This window comes from Mixophyes fleayi, chromosome 1 (genome assembly GCF_038048845.1).
Source record: "Mixophyes fleayi isolate aMixFle1 chromosome 1, aMixFle1.hap1, whole genome shotgun sequence".
NCBI classification, from domain to species: domain Eukaryota; kingdom Metazoa; phylum Chordata; class Amphibia; order Anura; family Limnodynastidae; genus Mixophyes; species Mixophyes fleayi.
In genome coordinates this window covers 144,474,307-144,492,438 of record NC_134402.1, presented here as the reverse complement: position 1 = coordinate 144,492,438, position 18,132 = coordinate 144,474,307, and the positions used below count along the sequence as shown (strand labels likewise).

At 42.3% G+C, this 18,132-nt stretch overlaps 1 protein-coding gene across 2 annotated transcripts in view; it reads right to left on the bottom strand.

The window, feature by feature from the left end:
• LOC142143446 (alcohol dehydrogenase 1-like) overlaps window positions 1–1,593 on the bottom strand; it is a 35,130-nt gene extending 33,537 nt beyond the window's left edge. The window contains exon 1 of one of the 2 annotated variants that reach the window (XM_075201299.1): window positions 1,501–1,593. In XM_075201299.1, coding sequence (XP_075057400.1) covers window positions 1,501–1,518 — 18 coding nt within the window. In that variant the 5' untranslated portion in view covers window positions 1,519–1,593. Of the gene's footprint in view, window positions 1–1,496 lie in introns of both variants that reach the window. The other variant, XM_075201306.1, reaches the window with a different exon arrangement.
• Between the last annotated feature and the right edge of the window lie 16,539 nt (window positions 1,594–18,132).

The following is an 18,132-nucleotide window of genomic DNA, read 5'->3' as shown; positions in this document are numbered from 1 at the left end:
TTATGTACTATCTTCCTTCCCTCGCATCCTGTAGTATATACAATATTTCAACTAATCTAGATAAACAGCCTGCACTGTAAAATGTAATTTCCATAAAGGTAAAATGTAACTTCCTTAACATGGAGCAATGAGACACACATACGATTTCAAGAAACACAGTTACTGTATAGGTTTGGAAGTGAGGAAATGAAAACTTGCAATATATGTCATGGGAAGAAGTCTCGGTTCAGACTATTACACCACACACATGCTGCTAGCAGGAAGTCCATCAACACTGTGATAAGCTTTGCTTTCTATGCACTTTACAGGTGGCACCTGGGGGTGTTCCAGAAGGCAGCATTTTTTGTTCGTTTAAAAAAAGTGGGCAGACCCAGGAATTCATCCCTCTCCTTTTACTGTGTGAATGCAGAAGCTGTGCAGCCATTTACTGCAGCACATGGACCCTACTGACAGCCTTGCAGGTGCAGAGGATGCAGAAAAGAGCAAGAAAAAAAAAGAGAGAAAGTCAAGTAACAAAAGCCAAATAAATGGGGAGGAGAATAAACGTAACGAGCAGGGAATAAAGTAAATGAGAAGGGGTTGGGGGAGTAAAGAGGTAGAAGGATATAAGGGATAATTTGAAAAGAGTCTATACTATGGTCCATGTGTGTGCTGGTAAATAAACAGAGCAGATCCTCTACTCAGAGGAGCAGCTGGTTGTCTACACTCGCAATTTGTCTCCAATTTTGAATGTGTACCCCTCTCTGCCCTTCTGTATCCTCCTGTGTGCCCCCTATTGTCTATATGTGCATAGCTCTCCCTTGTGTGTTTAGGTCCATTTCTATTTTCACATTTGTGTGCATGCGTCTCCCTCTGTCTCACCATGTGTGTTTTGATGCCCCGACCCCTTCTCCCCTTGTGACTGTGCGTATCTATCGCTACATTGTGGGGGTCTGTGTCTATGTTTTCCTACCCTCTGTGTGTATGACTGTCTCCTTTTGCAGTCGCATTACAACTGTGTGCCAGGTGCACACTTAGGAGTATTTTCCAGTTGCCCCGAACCCCCTGCGCCCTCAAATCAAAACATCCTGAAATCAGCAACTGCGCTGCATGCTGAAGTGGTCTGTGGTCACAGAGTTCAGGGAGAAAGAAAAGGACACATGCATGATTTCATGCCCATCACGTGACACAGCCAGAGCATAACACAGGATGGCAATAACAGAAAAAGACATTTCCATGGGTAAATCTTTAAAACTTGGGCGGGTCACTGGAAGTTAGGGAGTGTTAGAGACTGCACAACACTTCTTTACTTGATGCAATACTGCACATTTGGACAATAGTATTGCATTTCCTGACCTTATCTGATGTGCATTTACAAAGCAACATGTCTATTTGAGTGCCCATACATTGAACTCTGAAGATCTATGCTGTGCACACTAACTTCCTTTAGAAACATCCAGCACAGTTATTTGAGCATGTGGGAAGTATTTAAATAATGATGCAATTAAGCAAAGCACTTACTTTTCCTTCACTGTCCATTTGTACAATATTGTTTCCTTGTTTGCAGCAGAAAGTCTCAGCCAGCCTCAGGAATACAGTTCCTCTTTGTGAACACACCCCCAGTCACATGCTCCTAAATTCAGCAGCTGACTCCAATATATTGTGCTGAGCTCAGTGCTTTTCTGTGTTCTTGCATAATATTGTATGGTATTATTTTAGGCACATGAACCAGTGCACAGTGTTCTGTGCCCTAGCTTATTACAAATTTTTATTTAATTAATAAATATATTTTTTAACATCTATGAATTCAATATGGAGTCCTGCAATAAGTGTGAACATTGGGAACTGAACATTGTAAAACATACTTGCCAACTCTCCCGGAAAGTCCGGGAGACTCCTGAAATTCGGGTCAGTCTCCCACGAGAGCTGGCATTTCTCCCGCATCCCGGATCTCCCTTGTCAAAATGACAGGGACGGGGCGCCTCGAATCGCATCACTTTGACCCCGCACACTCCCGCCCATTAGTCATGCCCATCTCCCGGACGTCGCCTAATAAAAGTAGGCAAGTATGTTGTAAAAGTGCAGCCTGGAGAGTAAATGCCATTTTGTGACAATACAAGCCTAATTTTGCGTAAATCACACATTTTGTCGAGGAAGCACGTCTATTTGGGGACCAAGATCACAGTTTCTATGAGGGTGCAAAACTTTGTATCTTCTTGTAGGAGGATCTTCGCAGAACATGCACGTTGTTTGCTAAGTGCAGGCCAGATGAATTAAATATATGCCTTATTATAAAACTGCATGCAAAAATGAGATTATTTAAATCAGTTTGAAGGGGTGTAGAAGGCACATTTAGGGTGGTTTTCCATATTTAGTGGCATATTCAATTAGGTCCCGGGGATCATGGTAACGCGCCGGAACGGGTGCGAAGGTAACACGCGGCACCGCAATAAGGATGATTGCGGTACCGTATTACCTTTGGTAATGCGCACTCTGCGCGTTACCACAATCGCGGACCTTATTGAATATGCCTCAGAGTGTTTGGATTGCAAGCAATTTTATCCCCAGAAAAGGATTTAGAGGTCTATTTATTATCCAATTTTTTGCTTAAAATCCCCCAAAAACTGTTGTTAGCCGCATTTTTAAGCATTCTATTGATTTATGACTAGGTGATATCTGCTGCGGTTATACTATTATCGTAAGCAATCGCAGTCCCTATAGGTTTCTGATATTTCAAAGATTTTCAGAACTTGTGCCAGATGGCGTTAGCCACTGAAGCCTATGGGAAGAGCATTGCGGTAGAGGGATCTTTGGATCCCACACCACATTTTCTTGCTCTCCCCTCTGGTTACTATCGCAGAGGTGGCCACTTTGCGATAGTGACAATAAAGAAAATAGGTAAACCGTAGTGTTCGCTGGGACAGCCGTGACTGCTGTTCCGGCAGAACACTTAAGAAATAGTCACTATCTTTCATTTCTTATCATCGCGATAAGGAATCAAAATGACCGTGCCAAAAAAACGGTTATTGTTGAATATGCCCTTTAGAGTTTACAGTACTCAAAAGGGGAAAATAGCTGGGAGGTGTCCTATACTTTCATAGGGAGTGGGAGACATTTTTACACCTTCCAGGCAATGCAAATTTCTATGTGTTTTGTGAGCAATGTAATAAAAACATTAAAACACAACACATAGTGGCTGGTCCTAACTTGGTAGTAGTATGGAATTTAAAGTGTTTTCTACAATGCACATTTACAATCTGGCTCACAATCACAAAGTAGGCACAGACTAATTATCTAAGGATAGTTCCCAAAATCAGAATGTTGTAAGTCATACAATTATGTGTATTTGCACAAATTGTAAAGCTATCCTGCACAGTGGTTTAGGCAGGACAGTCCAGGTTCTAATGGATTGTCCCAACTTCCGGAATGTTGGAAAGTATGTTGCAGAGCAGCAATGAACGGGTGTTGTGCAGTCAAGGGTGTATTTAGGGGAGGCAAGGTGGTTTTAGGGTGTGTATGTGTACCAGTTACAAAATATCAAATCTTGGGAGGTATGGTAACACTCTGTGTGTCAGTATGTTTTGCACTTTTCTAAACTACCTTTTTTGTTCCAGGTGAAATAGATCATGTTCACTTACACAATACATTTATTTGTATTTTTCTCCCAATGAATTGTAGCAATGGAAAATCACTTATTTACGCAATTTAATAATAAAATATAACCAAGGCAGCTGCGCAATACACAGATGCCTCAGTGATGCTGGACGTGTAAGGGTTAACGTACTGCTTTTCTGGACCAATCCCAGGGGATAGCAGCATGCGTGACCTGGTTGGTCAGTTCATGCGTGCACAGGGGATGTATTAAGATTTTTACACATAGAAAAAATGCTTTATTCAAAGAATAATGATTTTCTTCTGTTATCGCTACCCTGAGATAGTGATAACAGAGCAAGAATTGTGGTGGTATTTATCCCACTGCAATCCTTGTTAAATATTTTTCTCAATGCTTTGCATGAAATTTGAGCAGAAATAATAGTTAAGGACCATCGCAGAGCCCATAAACTGGTGGCCACAGCACAATCTAGAGCCCATAAACTGGTGGCCACAGCACAATCTAGAGCCCATTAAACTGGTGGCCACAGCACAATGCCGAGGCCCCACCCCAGATTATGGTGCAATACAATGAGCCTAAGTTCTTATGATCCTGATATAATGCAGAACCAATGTTTTGCCCGTAGTTCATATTACCATAATCCTAGTTGTATGGTCAATTAGCTGCTGTCAACAAAGTCTGCACTGCCCATGTACCAACACTACCATGTAATGCCCTTCTCCCCTATGAGTGGTTTGCTCTGCTCATTCCATTATCTCTGCATAAACTGAGAGCCAGAGGCATGTTGCTGGCAGGTAACTAAATGCCATGGCTGGATCCTACATCTTTTAAAACCTAGGAAGGTATTTGTAAACTTGACATATAATCCAAACACCATAATGTCTTGGTGGAACTTGGACAGGTGACAATGCTACTGTTGGGGTTTAACGTGAGTAAAGTGCAGTTCGCTGCAATACAAATGACAGAGTATTGAGTAACCATGTTAGATAGAGATAAAGTCCTTATTACTGATATCTTGATTTGAAAACCATGTATAAACTATATAGATGGCTCAATGCATGGCCAGACTGGGCGGCCTCCCAAGGAAGCAGCATTCTGGGGGCGTCAGTGTGGTCATCAGGTTACCATATTGTTTTTTAAATAAATTAAGAATTAGAATAGTTCACCATTCTTGCAGTTTGGGTGGCTTTAGGTTCCTGCTTATGGAGTGAATCACACTGTCATGTTAAGAAAAAAATAAGTAAAGATTACTAAATTTTAATTTAAGAACACAATGACTAAAGTATTTTTCAGCCTGATTTATGAAAAATGCATGTGCCGTCTTACTGAATTTATTAATGACTGACATTATGTGGGGTCCACATTCACATAACTCTACAATGTGTTGGAAGCAGGAAAAATGGGCAAGCATAAGGAACTGCGTGACTTTGACAAGGGCCAAATTGTAATGGACAGACGACTGGATCAGAGCATCTTCAAAACAGCAGATTTTGTGGGGTGTTCCTGGCAGCGTTGGACTGGCGTGATTGTGTGGGGGGGCTCGATCGTGGGGAGTGTGCGGGGGGGGGGGGGGAGTGCTCAAAAACATTGGTGGTCAGTGGACAGCAACAGGCAGCCAATCGCTAGGCTGCCTGTTGCTGCATGGAGTCCCACAGTGCTGAAGCTCTCACATCACTTCCTGTCTGCCTGATCTGCGGAGTGACGCCGGTCAGAGCAACAAAAGGTAAGTGAGTGAGGAGAGGGGCTTGCCTATACTAAACTATAGGGATGGAGGGGGACTATACTAAACCATGCCTATACTAAGCTATGGGTATTGAGAGGGGCTGCCTATATTAAACTATAGGGATGGAGAGAGGGGGCCTGCCTATACTAAATTATGGGGATGGAGTGAGGGGGGGCTAGCTATACTAATTTATAGGGATGGAGGGGGGCCTGCCTATACTAAACTATAGGGATGGAGGCGGGCCTGCTTATACTAAACTCTAGGGAGGGGGTTGCGGGGCTGCCTAACTAAACTATAAGGAGGGGGCTATAATGTGTGAGGGAATGGGGGGCTGTCTTAATAGTATATGGGTGGAAGGTAGGCTATTAATTCAATGGTGGAGTTTAGGTAGCAGCTAATTATTTAATGGATGCTATTTTATTTGTGGGGTGATAGTGGGGCAACTTAATTTATTGGTGGGGCAATTTAATTTATTGGTGAGGCCTATTAAATTAACATGGGGTGAAATGAAGGGTAATTTAATACTGGGGTGGTTTGGGTCTATAATTGAATGTGGGGCTGAGTTTAGGGAAGATGGTCGTGGGAAATGGTTATATTAAACATAAATGCTATTAATTTTATTGCTGGAGCTGTTTAGAGGGAGGGTATTAGGTTTACTTATTAAATGGTAATACTATTAATTTAATGTTGAGGTTGGTTGGAGGAAAATAGATCTATTTATTTTTGAGAGAGGCCTAATTATTAAATTTGGGTGGTGTTGCTTTAATACTGGGGATGGTTGGAGTTTTCTAAATTTCGTGTACCAATTTTGTTTTTCCAATAGGGCCTCCAAGGTTCCAGACAAGCAGCAGCTGATCTAAAGACACCAGCAGCCACAGGTGGTGAAAGTGATAAGACAGGTAGGAGAGAGCAGTTAAATCTGCCAACTGTCCTGAATCTGGTGGGGCAGTCCTCAATGGATGGATCAAGTTTATTTTCTCCTTTTGATTATATTTACCTCTTATCTCCCCTAGTCATTTTGCCTATTTGTGCTGAAAGTCATTTTAAGTGTAATCTATACAAATGTTTAAAAATCTGCATTTTTCAGCTATACAAATGATGTTAGTGAAGTAGTGTCATTACTCAATGCTTTAAACTAAGGGAAAACAACAGAATATCGCAACTATGATGATATTGTCACGAGCCGTGGCGATGCACTCACCTGCCGGGACTCTCTGCTTCAAAGACGTCCCTGGATTGATTACCATATATGACCCTTTGGCTTGTTTTCCTAGATTTTATTGTTTGCTTGTGGCTCTGACCTTGCCTGTGACTCGGATACCTCTGTTGGCTGCCGACCCAGACGTTTGCCTATACCTCACTACGCCTGTCTGCTCCAGTCCGTGGACCTCGGCTTATTCCTGACCACCTGTACCTCCTGTCATCACCTCTTACATGGTACTGCTGAGTTAGTCATAAACTTACACTACATTGAGTTTAAGACCTGGGGCATCTGAGTACCTGTGAGCATAACTAGTCTCTACAGGAAAGACGGATGCTAAAGGGGAAGTCGTCTACTCTGACAGTTCTGCAAGTTTATGATATCTGACGCTAGCCGTAACAGATATAGGAGTGGCGCATGAACAATGTAATACATATACAAGGCCAAATCACCTTGGTAGTCCATCCATCTGTCTAATTTATTTCCCTCTATTATTAAATTGAAAGTCTCACTCAGACTGAGTTGGGCCCAGATTTGGAGGTGTAGAGTGGACTGTGGAAGACCTGAGGCCCTAGCCTAGACAGCCCTGGTAAGTGAAGGAAACTAGATAGTTTTACAAAGAAAGCAGTAGGAGAAGTGAAGGTATGGCATACCACTGTATGCTTAAAGCTAAGCTGAAGACTTTGACTCAGAGGAACAAACTGATATTGATAAATAGATAGATAGATAGATAGATAGATAGATATAGTGATAGCATGGCATTCACTGGAGTCTCACACAGCTTGGCTGAACCATTTCACTGTTTATTGGCAGTTGTCAGGATGGCCTTCAGTGGTGGTTACAGCAGACATTTCCGGTAAAGCATCACAATTCTCCCACAACCCTGCGTCTGACTAAACAGTGATTCCCTTACTACTAGCCGGCTACTAACTGGCATCAGCGGTCCCGCCCACAAATACAAACAGTGTTTTTATGATCCACCCCAGCACTACAAACCAACTACAGCAAACAACAAATTAATTACACAAATGTGTGTGTGTGTGTGTGTGTTCGTGTGTGTGTGCTGAAAGAGCAGCCCAGGGAAAATGTAACCCTGTCTGCAGCCTGTTCCTGCAGACTAACTGGGTTTTTACCTATTTCCCTATAGGAGAGATGTGACAAATAAGCCTCTTTACCACAATATATATACTGAGATTAAAAAAAAACTATAATATGTAAAAGAAAAATGAAAATTGGATTAAGACAACGTATGGCGGAATCCGTATTTCTATAAGTAAATTCTATTTATTAAAATGTCAATTGACAAAAATGTAGACAATAAATAACAGATATCAAAAAATATAATTTTTTTTCTCTCAGATGATTATTGCTGATTTTGTTTCCCTTTTAATATTGTCTCTTTTTATTTGTGCAATGGAAATATCTAGAAACTACGGTACTCAGAACTCACCTTCCAGTAGCCCAATTTTTTTTTATCTCCTAATCCATTTATCACCTTCCAGAGCCTTCCCAACAGTTTTGTTTACTTATGATAATCATTTCACAAGGCAAGAGCTTGGGGTATGGCCAAGTGGCAAGAGATTATTTTGATGATATTGACTGTGGAGTTTGCACCATTGAGAAATAGGTCAAGTTAACTAGCATGCAATTGCTCATAGCTTGCACAAAAGTTAGAATGCCTTTACACAATACCCATATCACTTTACATTAAATTTCATCATAGTTCTTCTCATGAGCAAAATCCACTATATCATAGATTTTAATAAACTTGGAGAAGGATAGAGGCATACTTTGATCTTTTGTATGTCTTCAATTGAAAATGATCGTCTTGCTTCCCATGTCACAACTGTCTTGCATTTGATCACCTATAATATAACACAGTGAAAACTATTTAGCTAGATGTTTAATCAGTAACCACAATGCACACTAGATTTTAAAATGTAATAACAAAGGTGCTTCATTATAATCTCTTGATGGCCATCTAAATAAAAAATCTAAGTTAAAAATCACTCCTAACCACCCATCAAACTATAGCATTGCCACATAATAATAAAGCGTTTTAGTAAAAATAGCACAAGGAGTCAAGTCAAAACGTTTCAGTTGTTGAATTCTGCCAGGATCTCAGTGGGCCCAACAGTGCCAAGCTAGGGTGAGCAGGTACACAAGCGGATGCAGAAAAGAGTGGAAGATAAGTCATTTATTTCATCACAACTCCAGAATGAATTTCAGTTTTGGGTGGATGTATTGTTTTTACATGAAAAATACACCATGTTTTGTTTATCACTAGTGTTATTATTCATTATAGGGCTTTCATTCATTTAGTGATGACAGATAAAATTCTGCAATGCCTACTTGGAAGGAACATAGCCCAGAAGGTATTTTTTTAAATTTCTACCTGTATATTTCAATGAATGTATTTAAATACTTCAATATAGAGGTTTATGGACCCAGGAAATATAGTTTACCACAATTTGGACATATGTGTGCTCTTTACATGATGAATTTCACAATATTGTGATTAGTACAACAAATACAGCAAATAAAAGGTGATTATATGCACTCCTGGCCTCATAGCTGGTCCTGATTTCACAGGGCAGTTTAAAGCCGCAATCCCATATAAAAGATGTATTAATTTGTTCCTGTAAATTGCAAGCTAAGTATAGTTTAAGCATGCATCTTATTATTCTTAGATATCATCCTAGAAATCATTATCTGTTTTTCAACATCTCCCTATTTAGCAAACAAAAATGGCTGCCAGACACAGTCAGTCTACTATACAGCGACAGGCTCACTGCTGTCAGCATGTAATGTGATGGCAGAGGGGGGGGGGGGGGGGTGGTAGATCAGAGAAGCATTTAAAAGCCTCTCTGCTGACTCATGTGTTATCATCATCATCATCATCATCATTATTTATTTATATAGCGCCACTGATTCCGCAGCGCTATACAGAGAACTCATTCACATCTGTCCCTGCCCCATTGGGGCTTACAGTCTAATTCCCTAACACACACAGACAGACTAGGGTCAATTTAATTTAATAGCAGCCAATTAACCCAACAGTATGTTTTTTGAGAATGTGGGAGGAAACCGGAGCACCCGGAGGAAACCCACGCAAACACAGAGAGAACATACAAACTCCACACAGATAAGGCCATGGTCGGGAATTGAACTCATGACCCCAGCGCTGTGAGGCAGAAGTGCTAACCACTTCGCCACCGTGCTGCCCCAGTTATGTGACTGCACTTGCCCTGTTGGTGTCAAATCACAAATCATGAATAGCCGTCTGAAGAGAAAACATAAAGGAGGCAAATACCTGTTATGAGCCCCCACCACAGCAGTCCATCTGGAGTTCTTGCTGCACGAGTCTCGGCTGTTGCCCTGGCAGCCAGGGCGTCACAAAATTCTTATTGACTCCTGTTGTGACCCCTGGCTTGTTGCTGGACCCTTCTTGAATTCTGATTGCCTTGCCTTTGCCTCTCAAATTCTCCCAGCTTGCAACCAGCCCTGATCATTTGCCCTGTCCCTGACTATCCTGCTTGGTGCTGACCCACAAGTCTTGACCTGCTCCTGGTATCTGTTTGTTGTGCTCCGGTACTTCACCCTCCTACCTCGGCACTATGGTGATTACACAGAAGCCTTTACTACAACAGAGATAAGGGGCATCCGCATATCTGTGGGTGCAACTTACTCTATGGGAAAGGCGGCTGCTATAGGTGAAGACCTCTTAATGTCAGTTCTAAAAGCTTATGTCAGTAACTGTTATCCGTAACAATGCCAACTTGTTTCTTATAGCTTGCCACAGTAATTTATATAATAAAAACTCACTTGTTCATGGATTGCTGCATTAAAGTAAAAAAAAACATAATCATTTAAGAAACAGGTCCCCTCCCCAAATCCTCAAGCAGTCTCAGTGCTAGACAAATTAGGCTGGTTTCCATTAAAACAAGGAGACCACAACAAAAACTCGTCAATAGTTTAAACTGTATTAAAATTCATGCAAAATCATCAATATTATTTCCTGTGCTGCTTGTCAGAGTGGGTTTTTCACCCAAATTCATGAGACATTAATCGATTTTGTCCAATTATTTTTAAAAAAAATTGTGATTTTTCAGCAAATGTCTCTTCTTATTCATTTAAATGAGATTTTCAACATGTGTGAAATTTATAGGTCCATTAAAATTAATTATGCTGCCTGGAGCTCCCCAGCATTGTTAAGAGTCTTTTTCCTAAATCAAAAGACTGAAATTCTTTAATTGGTCTCTACTGATGTCAGCTTAGTACTTGTGAATCCTCCTAAGCATAAGTCACTCTCGTCCATAGCCCTATAGCTGGCAGGGGAGATCACTGAGAGGGTGGTGCTAGAATGAGGTGCTGGCCTCATAAGGAGCACAAATACAATAAAATAAATTGCTGCTGGCCTCGTAAGGAGGATGTACATGGTGAAGTTTAGGCATGGCAAGAAGAGGGTGCTGACGAAGTCAGATAATTCGATATGGTCATTGCAAATTAATATCTAACAATCCTATTGTCTTTGTCTGAAGTTAGGCGACTAGTACGCTACAAGGTGGAGGAGCAAAAAGAACAGTAACATGTGGCAAACACTAATACACGCATTTACACGAACATATACACTTGTAATTAGCTCACATTAAAATTAGTTGCAACACATAGTTATTTATACTAAAATGTAGCAGAGTTTATGGTGAAATATTATAATGTTATATACACGTTAGTGAGATCTAAGGTTTAGGTCACAGGAAACATATAATGTCTGGTATCATTCTAATTCCCTATTTATTCGCAGACGTCCGGTTCAATCGCCAAACGGATCGCATCTTACGTATGCAACTTATGGATTGTAGGGAATAAATGATTAGAATGATATTGTCTGTGTAATGCAAATAGACCAGTTTGAACTAGTTCTTGGCGGGAATATCAAGTATACTTCTGGAGAGCTGACCCCACCCCTGGATGGCATTGTTTGAACTGGCCAATGATCTGCATTGCACTGGACCTTCCTGGAGCCTGAACCTATGGAAGTAAGCCACATCATCTGTATTGTTTTCATTGTATCACTGACTGTATATAAGTAGGAGCTCTGGGACCAGTGTTCAGTCTACTTGACCACAGCCTTCAGACCTGAAAGACAGTACACTGGAACCAGGGCGCCTGCTATAAGTAACGGCTGTCCTTGTTTTATTTTGATTGTTACTCTGCTGCTTTTTGCTATTAAATCACATTGAGATTTGGAACCACATCACTGGAAGTGGACAATCGTTATTGGATAGCGACTAGACGTACATAACAGTGCGTTCAGTAGTGTGGTGCAAAAGCACCTAATATCACTGAATGGTCCATTATGTGAGGAACCAAGTCTATTAAGACTAAAGGAGGGTGCTCCATCTTGCTGAGCACCGGGAAACAAAAGAAGATGGTCCCGCTCTCCCAAAGATTTTTGGTAGCATGTTCAAGGCAGAGCTGCATGGCAAAGTAAAAACTTGGGGAATGAGTCCGCATAAAGAGCGCCCCATCAGAAGAGCCCCAGAAAGAGTGGCATGCGGAGGAGGCCGCAAAGGATAATTGTAATGAAAGCCCCATAAAACATGATCATATATTTTGATCAATCGAGTTCACACTCCCACCAGCCGGCATGCTGAGTCAGCTGACCAACTCACATGGTTAGTCAGCTGTTTCGTGTATGCAGACGGAGGATCAGGACTACACGTGTAGGAGCTACACCAGCCAGCTTGATACAGTCCTCAATATGTGCATGATCATCTCAATAAGGTAATTAGTTAACCCACTTCAACCCAGGACAATGTCGGAATGATGGCGAAGTCCTCCATGTGATGTTTACTGGACATTTATTGGACATCTAGATATCCCAAACACTAGAGATCATTGGACTTATCTAATGCATGCCATATACCCCTACTCTGTAATATGGTATTTCATGTGCTTTATTACTATTCTTTTCTTATCATGCTGTCTATATGCTGAGCACCATTCTCATTTATTTTGGTTTGTTGTTATATGGTTAACCCCAGATTGTGCTGCTCGTCCTATTAGCCAGTGTGTTGTGTCTACCATCAATATTATATCGGAAGGAAATTTGCAGGTAGCTGGTCACACAAATGTGTTATAACTGTTATATAAGTAAGTCTTTGGTTGCACGTGCCAATCATATAACACATTCCTTGGACTGTGTCATAAAGGAATACCTCTCTGGCAGTTCTTTATCTTAAGGTTGAACAGGAATGCTTCTGTCACAGACTTTTAGCAGAGTAAATCTGCAGATGAAACAAAAATATTTTGGCCAGAATCCATGAACTCAATCGTTCATGCACTAAGAACAGTGTATTGTAGCTTACAGCCTGCAGCCAGATCTAGGGGGTCTATTTAATAATTGGTAAATACGTGGTGAAAAGTCAGAATGGTGGCGCAAACACTTGCAAAAGGCTATTTTTGCCACTTATGTTTATGTAACAAAGGGTTAACACTGGAGAAATCATAGATTTTGAGAGTTTATTTTGTGAATAACTGTGAATTTAATTTGAATATGTTGACAATATCCTGAGTAAACAATGATCAGATACAGAGAAAACACAGCTAACAAATGATTAATGAGCAAAAGAAGAAAGAACTTCAGAGACACTGGCAGTTTGTACAACTTCAAACAGTATAATAACAGTTATGACAGTAGACAATAGTACACACAGATGCAATCTTGGCAATGGAGAATATTCAATATGCCTGATCACCTGAAGGCAGTAAAAGTCAAAGTGCAACTGATATGAGCCCAAAGCCCCTCAGTGCAGTATCAGCAGTCAGAGTGATGTAGTGATATTTTCTTCCTAGCCAGCAGACAATTGTTTCATAAAAGCAGTTATATGTTCAAGCTGCAGTGCTCACAGAATCATCAGGCAAAATTATGTAGAAAGATTTCACTCCTAACCAGCAGCCAATTATTTCATATAAGCAATTGTATGCTCAAGCTGCAGTATTCACACAATCAGTAGGCAGGATGGACTTAGTTGCTGAGAACTCGCAGGTTGCGGTCCTCTGTCTTGCCACTAGATGTCACACTGCAGTAGCGAAGGCATGAGGAGAAAGGTAGTGCCAAGACAAGACGACGAACCAGGAACTGGTACACAGGTGGTAACCTTGGTACAGTTCACAAGACAATTGTGAAGTAAGCGAACTGGGAACTAGTACACACGCGGTCAGGGAAGTACAAATCAGGAGGCAGATATAAAAGCCAAACAAAGCAGGCAACAGGTACACAGACTGTCAGCTTAAATGATAGAAACCAGAGTAAAGATCACATGGAACTATAAAGGTCTAGGCATAATGCACAGGAACAGGAGAGTCAGACAGGTGAGGGAACTTGATGCTCTGACACTGCTGAAGTGTCAGAATGAGTTTTAATACAGCAGCACATTTGAATTGCCCATATCCTAATTGCAGTCATGTGATGTCTGGAACCCAGAAGCGCCACGAACGCTCCTCACGACCATAACCTACCAAAAATTGTAAGGAATCTCTAGAGATGCATGAATCTAGGATTTGTCTGACCTCATACCTCTGCTGATTTTGGACCGGTGGTGGTGATTTGGCTACGTTAAATACTGGTTGGTTATCACCTGCTTCAAAAGATAAACATGAAACATGAAATACATGCATAAAGCGGATGGTAGTTTCAGCCTAAAAGCTACTGGATTGATGATCTCTATAATTTTTTAGTGACCAATAAATCGAGGTGTTAATGTCATATTCGGTACTCGCAACCGAAGGTTACGGGTGGACAACCAAACTCTGCCTCTGGGATTTCCTGCTATCCAAAACTTCCTTTTAATCGGCAGATGTTTTACTAAGGTTTTCCTTTACTAAAGACCAAATGTCAGAAAAGTCTCTGAGGAGAGAATTCATTGCTGGTACCTCAGAAGATGGAACCTGAGGTAAATTATATAGAGTAGGATAGCAACCATAAAGCACAAAGAAGGGAGAATTAGAAATGTTATCATGGAGATGGCTATTGTGGCCAAACTCTGCCCAGGGAAGCAATACAACCCAGTAATTTTGATTGGCAGAGACATACATACGAAGAAATTTGTCAAGTTCTTGATTGGTCCTTTCTGTCAATTCGTTGGACAAATCAGTAATGAAGTCCATCGACAAATGAGACCCTATACAAGAAGGAGCAAGTAAGGGAACAAGAGAAGCATAGAGTGTTTTGTCGAGGCACCTTATACTGATTGCAGATAGAGCATGCGGAGACAAACCTCTTCATATTATTACAGAGGGATGGCCACCAATGATTTCGAGAGGCAATTCCCAGGTTTTTTTTAATACCTGCATGCCCAGAGAACCGAGAGGTGTGGGCCCAATGTTACAAGTTGGTATGTAGTTTAGGGAGGAAAAAGGGTCTTGTTCGGGGGCAATTAATGACCATAGCTGGAGCAGTGGCTACAATACATTTCAAGGTTTCAGGTTTAAGAATGAATTACTCTCTTTAAGAGGTTCTGAATCAGCAGAAATGAAGGATCCAGGGCATAGCCAGATTAAGGGGGGGCACAGGGGGCACGTGCCCCGGGCCCCCTCTCTCCGAGGGCCCCCCGCCGCCGCGCACATAACTTCTACTGATTTTTTTTTATTGATTTTTTTTACACTTTTCTTTTTAGCGGCGGCGGCGGAAGGGGGGAAGGTTCGGGGCTCCCTTCGTTGGTGGGGGGAGCCGGGTAGTAAAAAGAAAAAAAAAAGATACACTACTCACCTCACCGCGGCGCTGGCGTCCCTCCTCCTCCCTCCTCTCTGCACTGTTGATACTGAATGACAGGCGTGATGTCATCAAGTCACGCCTGTCATTCAGTGAGGAGCAGCGCGGAGAGGACCAGAAAAGAAAAAAGAAGACAGAAGAGAGGAGAAGAAAGAAGCTAACAGAAAGGTAAGTTAAAAAAAAAGGGAATAACGCAGAAAGGCACTATGGAGGAAATAGGAAAGAAGAGAGGCACAGTATGGAGGAAATAGGAAAGAAGAGAGGCACAGTATGGAGGTAAAATAAAAGAAGAGAGGCACAGTATGGAGGAAATAGGAAAGAAGAGAGGCACAGTATGGAGGTAAAATGAAAGAAGAGAGGCACAGTATGGAGGAAATAGGAAAGAAGAGAGGCACAGTATGGAGGTAAAAGGAAAGAAGAGAGGCACAGTATGGAGGTAAAAGGAAAGAAGAGAGGCACAGTATGGAGGAAATAGGAAAGAAGAGAGGCACAGTATGGAGGTAAAAGGAAAAAAGAGAGGCACTGTCACGGGCACTAGGAGTCTTTACCCAGGTATCACCAGATGATGGACTTACCAGAGCAGTATAGGTGGTAATATGATACTCTGGTAGCGGGGTGATCACGGAACAGGAGACAGCAGATGGTAAGAGAATGCTCGTGAAAGTCTATGACTAGCAGCACTGGTAATATATAGATAATTGAAACGAGGAACTGGATGGACAAGGAAACGTGAGGGTAGTCAGTGGTCTGCGGATAGCAAGTTGTACCACTGCTATAGTGAGGAGGAATGTCCAGAAATAACGAGGAGGTGATGAGAGTCAGCGGTCTGCGTATAGCAAGTGGTACCGCTGTCTAGGTGAGGGAATGGAATCCAGGTGAAGGTATCCGGGAAGTCAGTGGTCTGCGTTAGCAAGTTGTACCACTGCTATGTGAAAGGATACTGGAACAGGTGACTCAGGAAACAGGGAACAGTGGTCTGCCTCTAGCAAGTTGTACCACTGAATATATATATGTGAGGAAGAGCACAGGGAGATAAATGCAATGCAGAGTGTACACGGGCACACTGAACTTGATCCCACGATGATATGCACAAATAGTAATAACTGAACAGCACTGTACAATAAAACAAAGTCACAAGAACTATCCAGGCAAAAGGTAACACAGTCAAATGATGGCAATAGTCTCAGCGGATAGGAAACTCCAGAGGAGAACAACTCAGTCCAGCAAGGTATGCAATACACCAGCACAGTCAATGAGAAGTATGCATACCGTGGTTCAGGAGAGCAGGCTGTCAGACAGAAGTGCAGGGATACCTGAACGGCTGGCGGCCGGCAGGATACGAAGTCCCAGGAGGGTAGAAGCGGTAATCAAGTAGCTGCGCACAGGTAGGTAGACCAGCAGGGATGGAAACAATACTCAGGAAGCAGTAGTATATCGAACTGGACACCTGGAGAACGCTGAAGAGTAGAGATGGTCTAGACGAGATGGAAGCAGCGGAGCGTTGATCCAATGCAGACAGGCGAGTTGACACAAGCGGAGACACTGTAGAAGCACGGAGAGCGGATCAGCTGGCTGCAGACACGAGGAGTACTGGGGGGTTGCGATGAGCAGGGTACTGCAGATACACTGAGGCAGCGGGTAGGAATCAGCTGGTGCAGTCACGATGAAACACGAGAGAGTTGAGGTGAGCAGGATACTGTAGATACACGGAGGCAGCGGATAGGAATCAGCTGGTGCAGTCACGATGAAACACAGGAGAGTTGAAGTGGACTGGAAACTGTAGTAGCACAGAGGCAGCGGATAGGAATCAGCTGGCACAGTCACGATGAAACACAGGAGAGTTGAAGTGGTCTGGAAACCACAAACGAACAACAGGAATCAGCAGGAGCTGAACACACGAGGAAACACAGGAATACCTTCAGAGGCTCATGGGGAATGAGACTCCAAGATCAGGCAACGAGGTATTTACCACAGGTGCTTAAAATAGGGAGTGTTGCCTGATCAGCCAATTAACTAAAAGGAACATGTACTGAAGGTTTGAAAGGGCTGCACATGCGCAGACCCTCAGGATGGTGGACGGCCACGGTTACTAAACACACGAGAAGTAGCACTCACAGTCCGGTGAGTGACAGTACCCCCCCTTTTAAAGGTGGGCACAGAACACCTGGAACCGGGTTTGTCCGGAAACTTGAAATAAAACTTCTTAAGAAGAGCTGGAACATTGAGATCTTCAGCCTTGATCCATGAACGCTCCTCAGGACCAAAGCCCTTCCAATGAACGAGGAAACGGAGAACTCCTCGCGAAATTTTTGCATCCAATATATGGGTAATCTCAAAGTCTTCCTCTTGATGAATTTGAACTGGCCGAGGTGCTGAAGGAGGGACCGAGAAACGGTTGATGATGAGAGGCTTGAGTAAGGACACATGGAAGGCGTTGGAAATACAAAGATTCTTAGGAAGTAGAAGTTTGAAACAAACTGGATTTATCACTTGAATGATCCTATATGGACCAATAAAACGAGGAGCGAATTTCATAGATGGGACCTTCAAACGAATATTTTTGGTAGATAACCAGACACGATCTCCAATTTTCAGTGGTGGAATAGCCCGCCTCTTTTTATCTGCAAAAGACTTATATTTGGCAGATGTTTTCTTTAAGCAGGTTTTGACCTGAGACCAAATATTTTTGAAGGTTTGGCAAACAGTCTCTACAGCAGTAACTTGGGTGGGAGGGAGGGCAGGAAATTCCGGAAAAGACGGATGGTGACCGTAAACCACAAGCAGTTGACTTTTTGAAGAGGACTCCTGAGATCCATCTTCAACGTCCGAGGACGTCACGA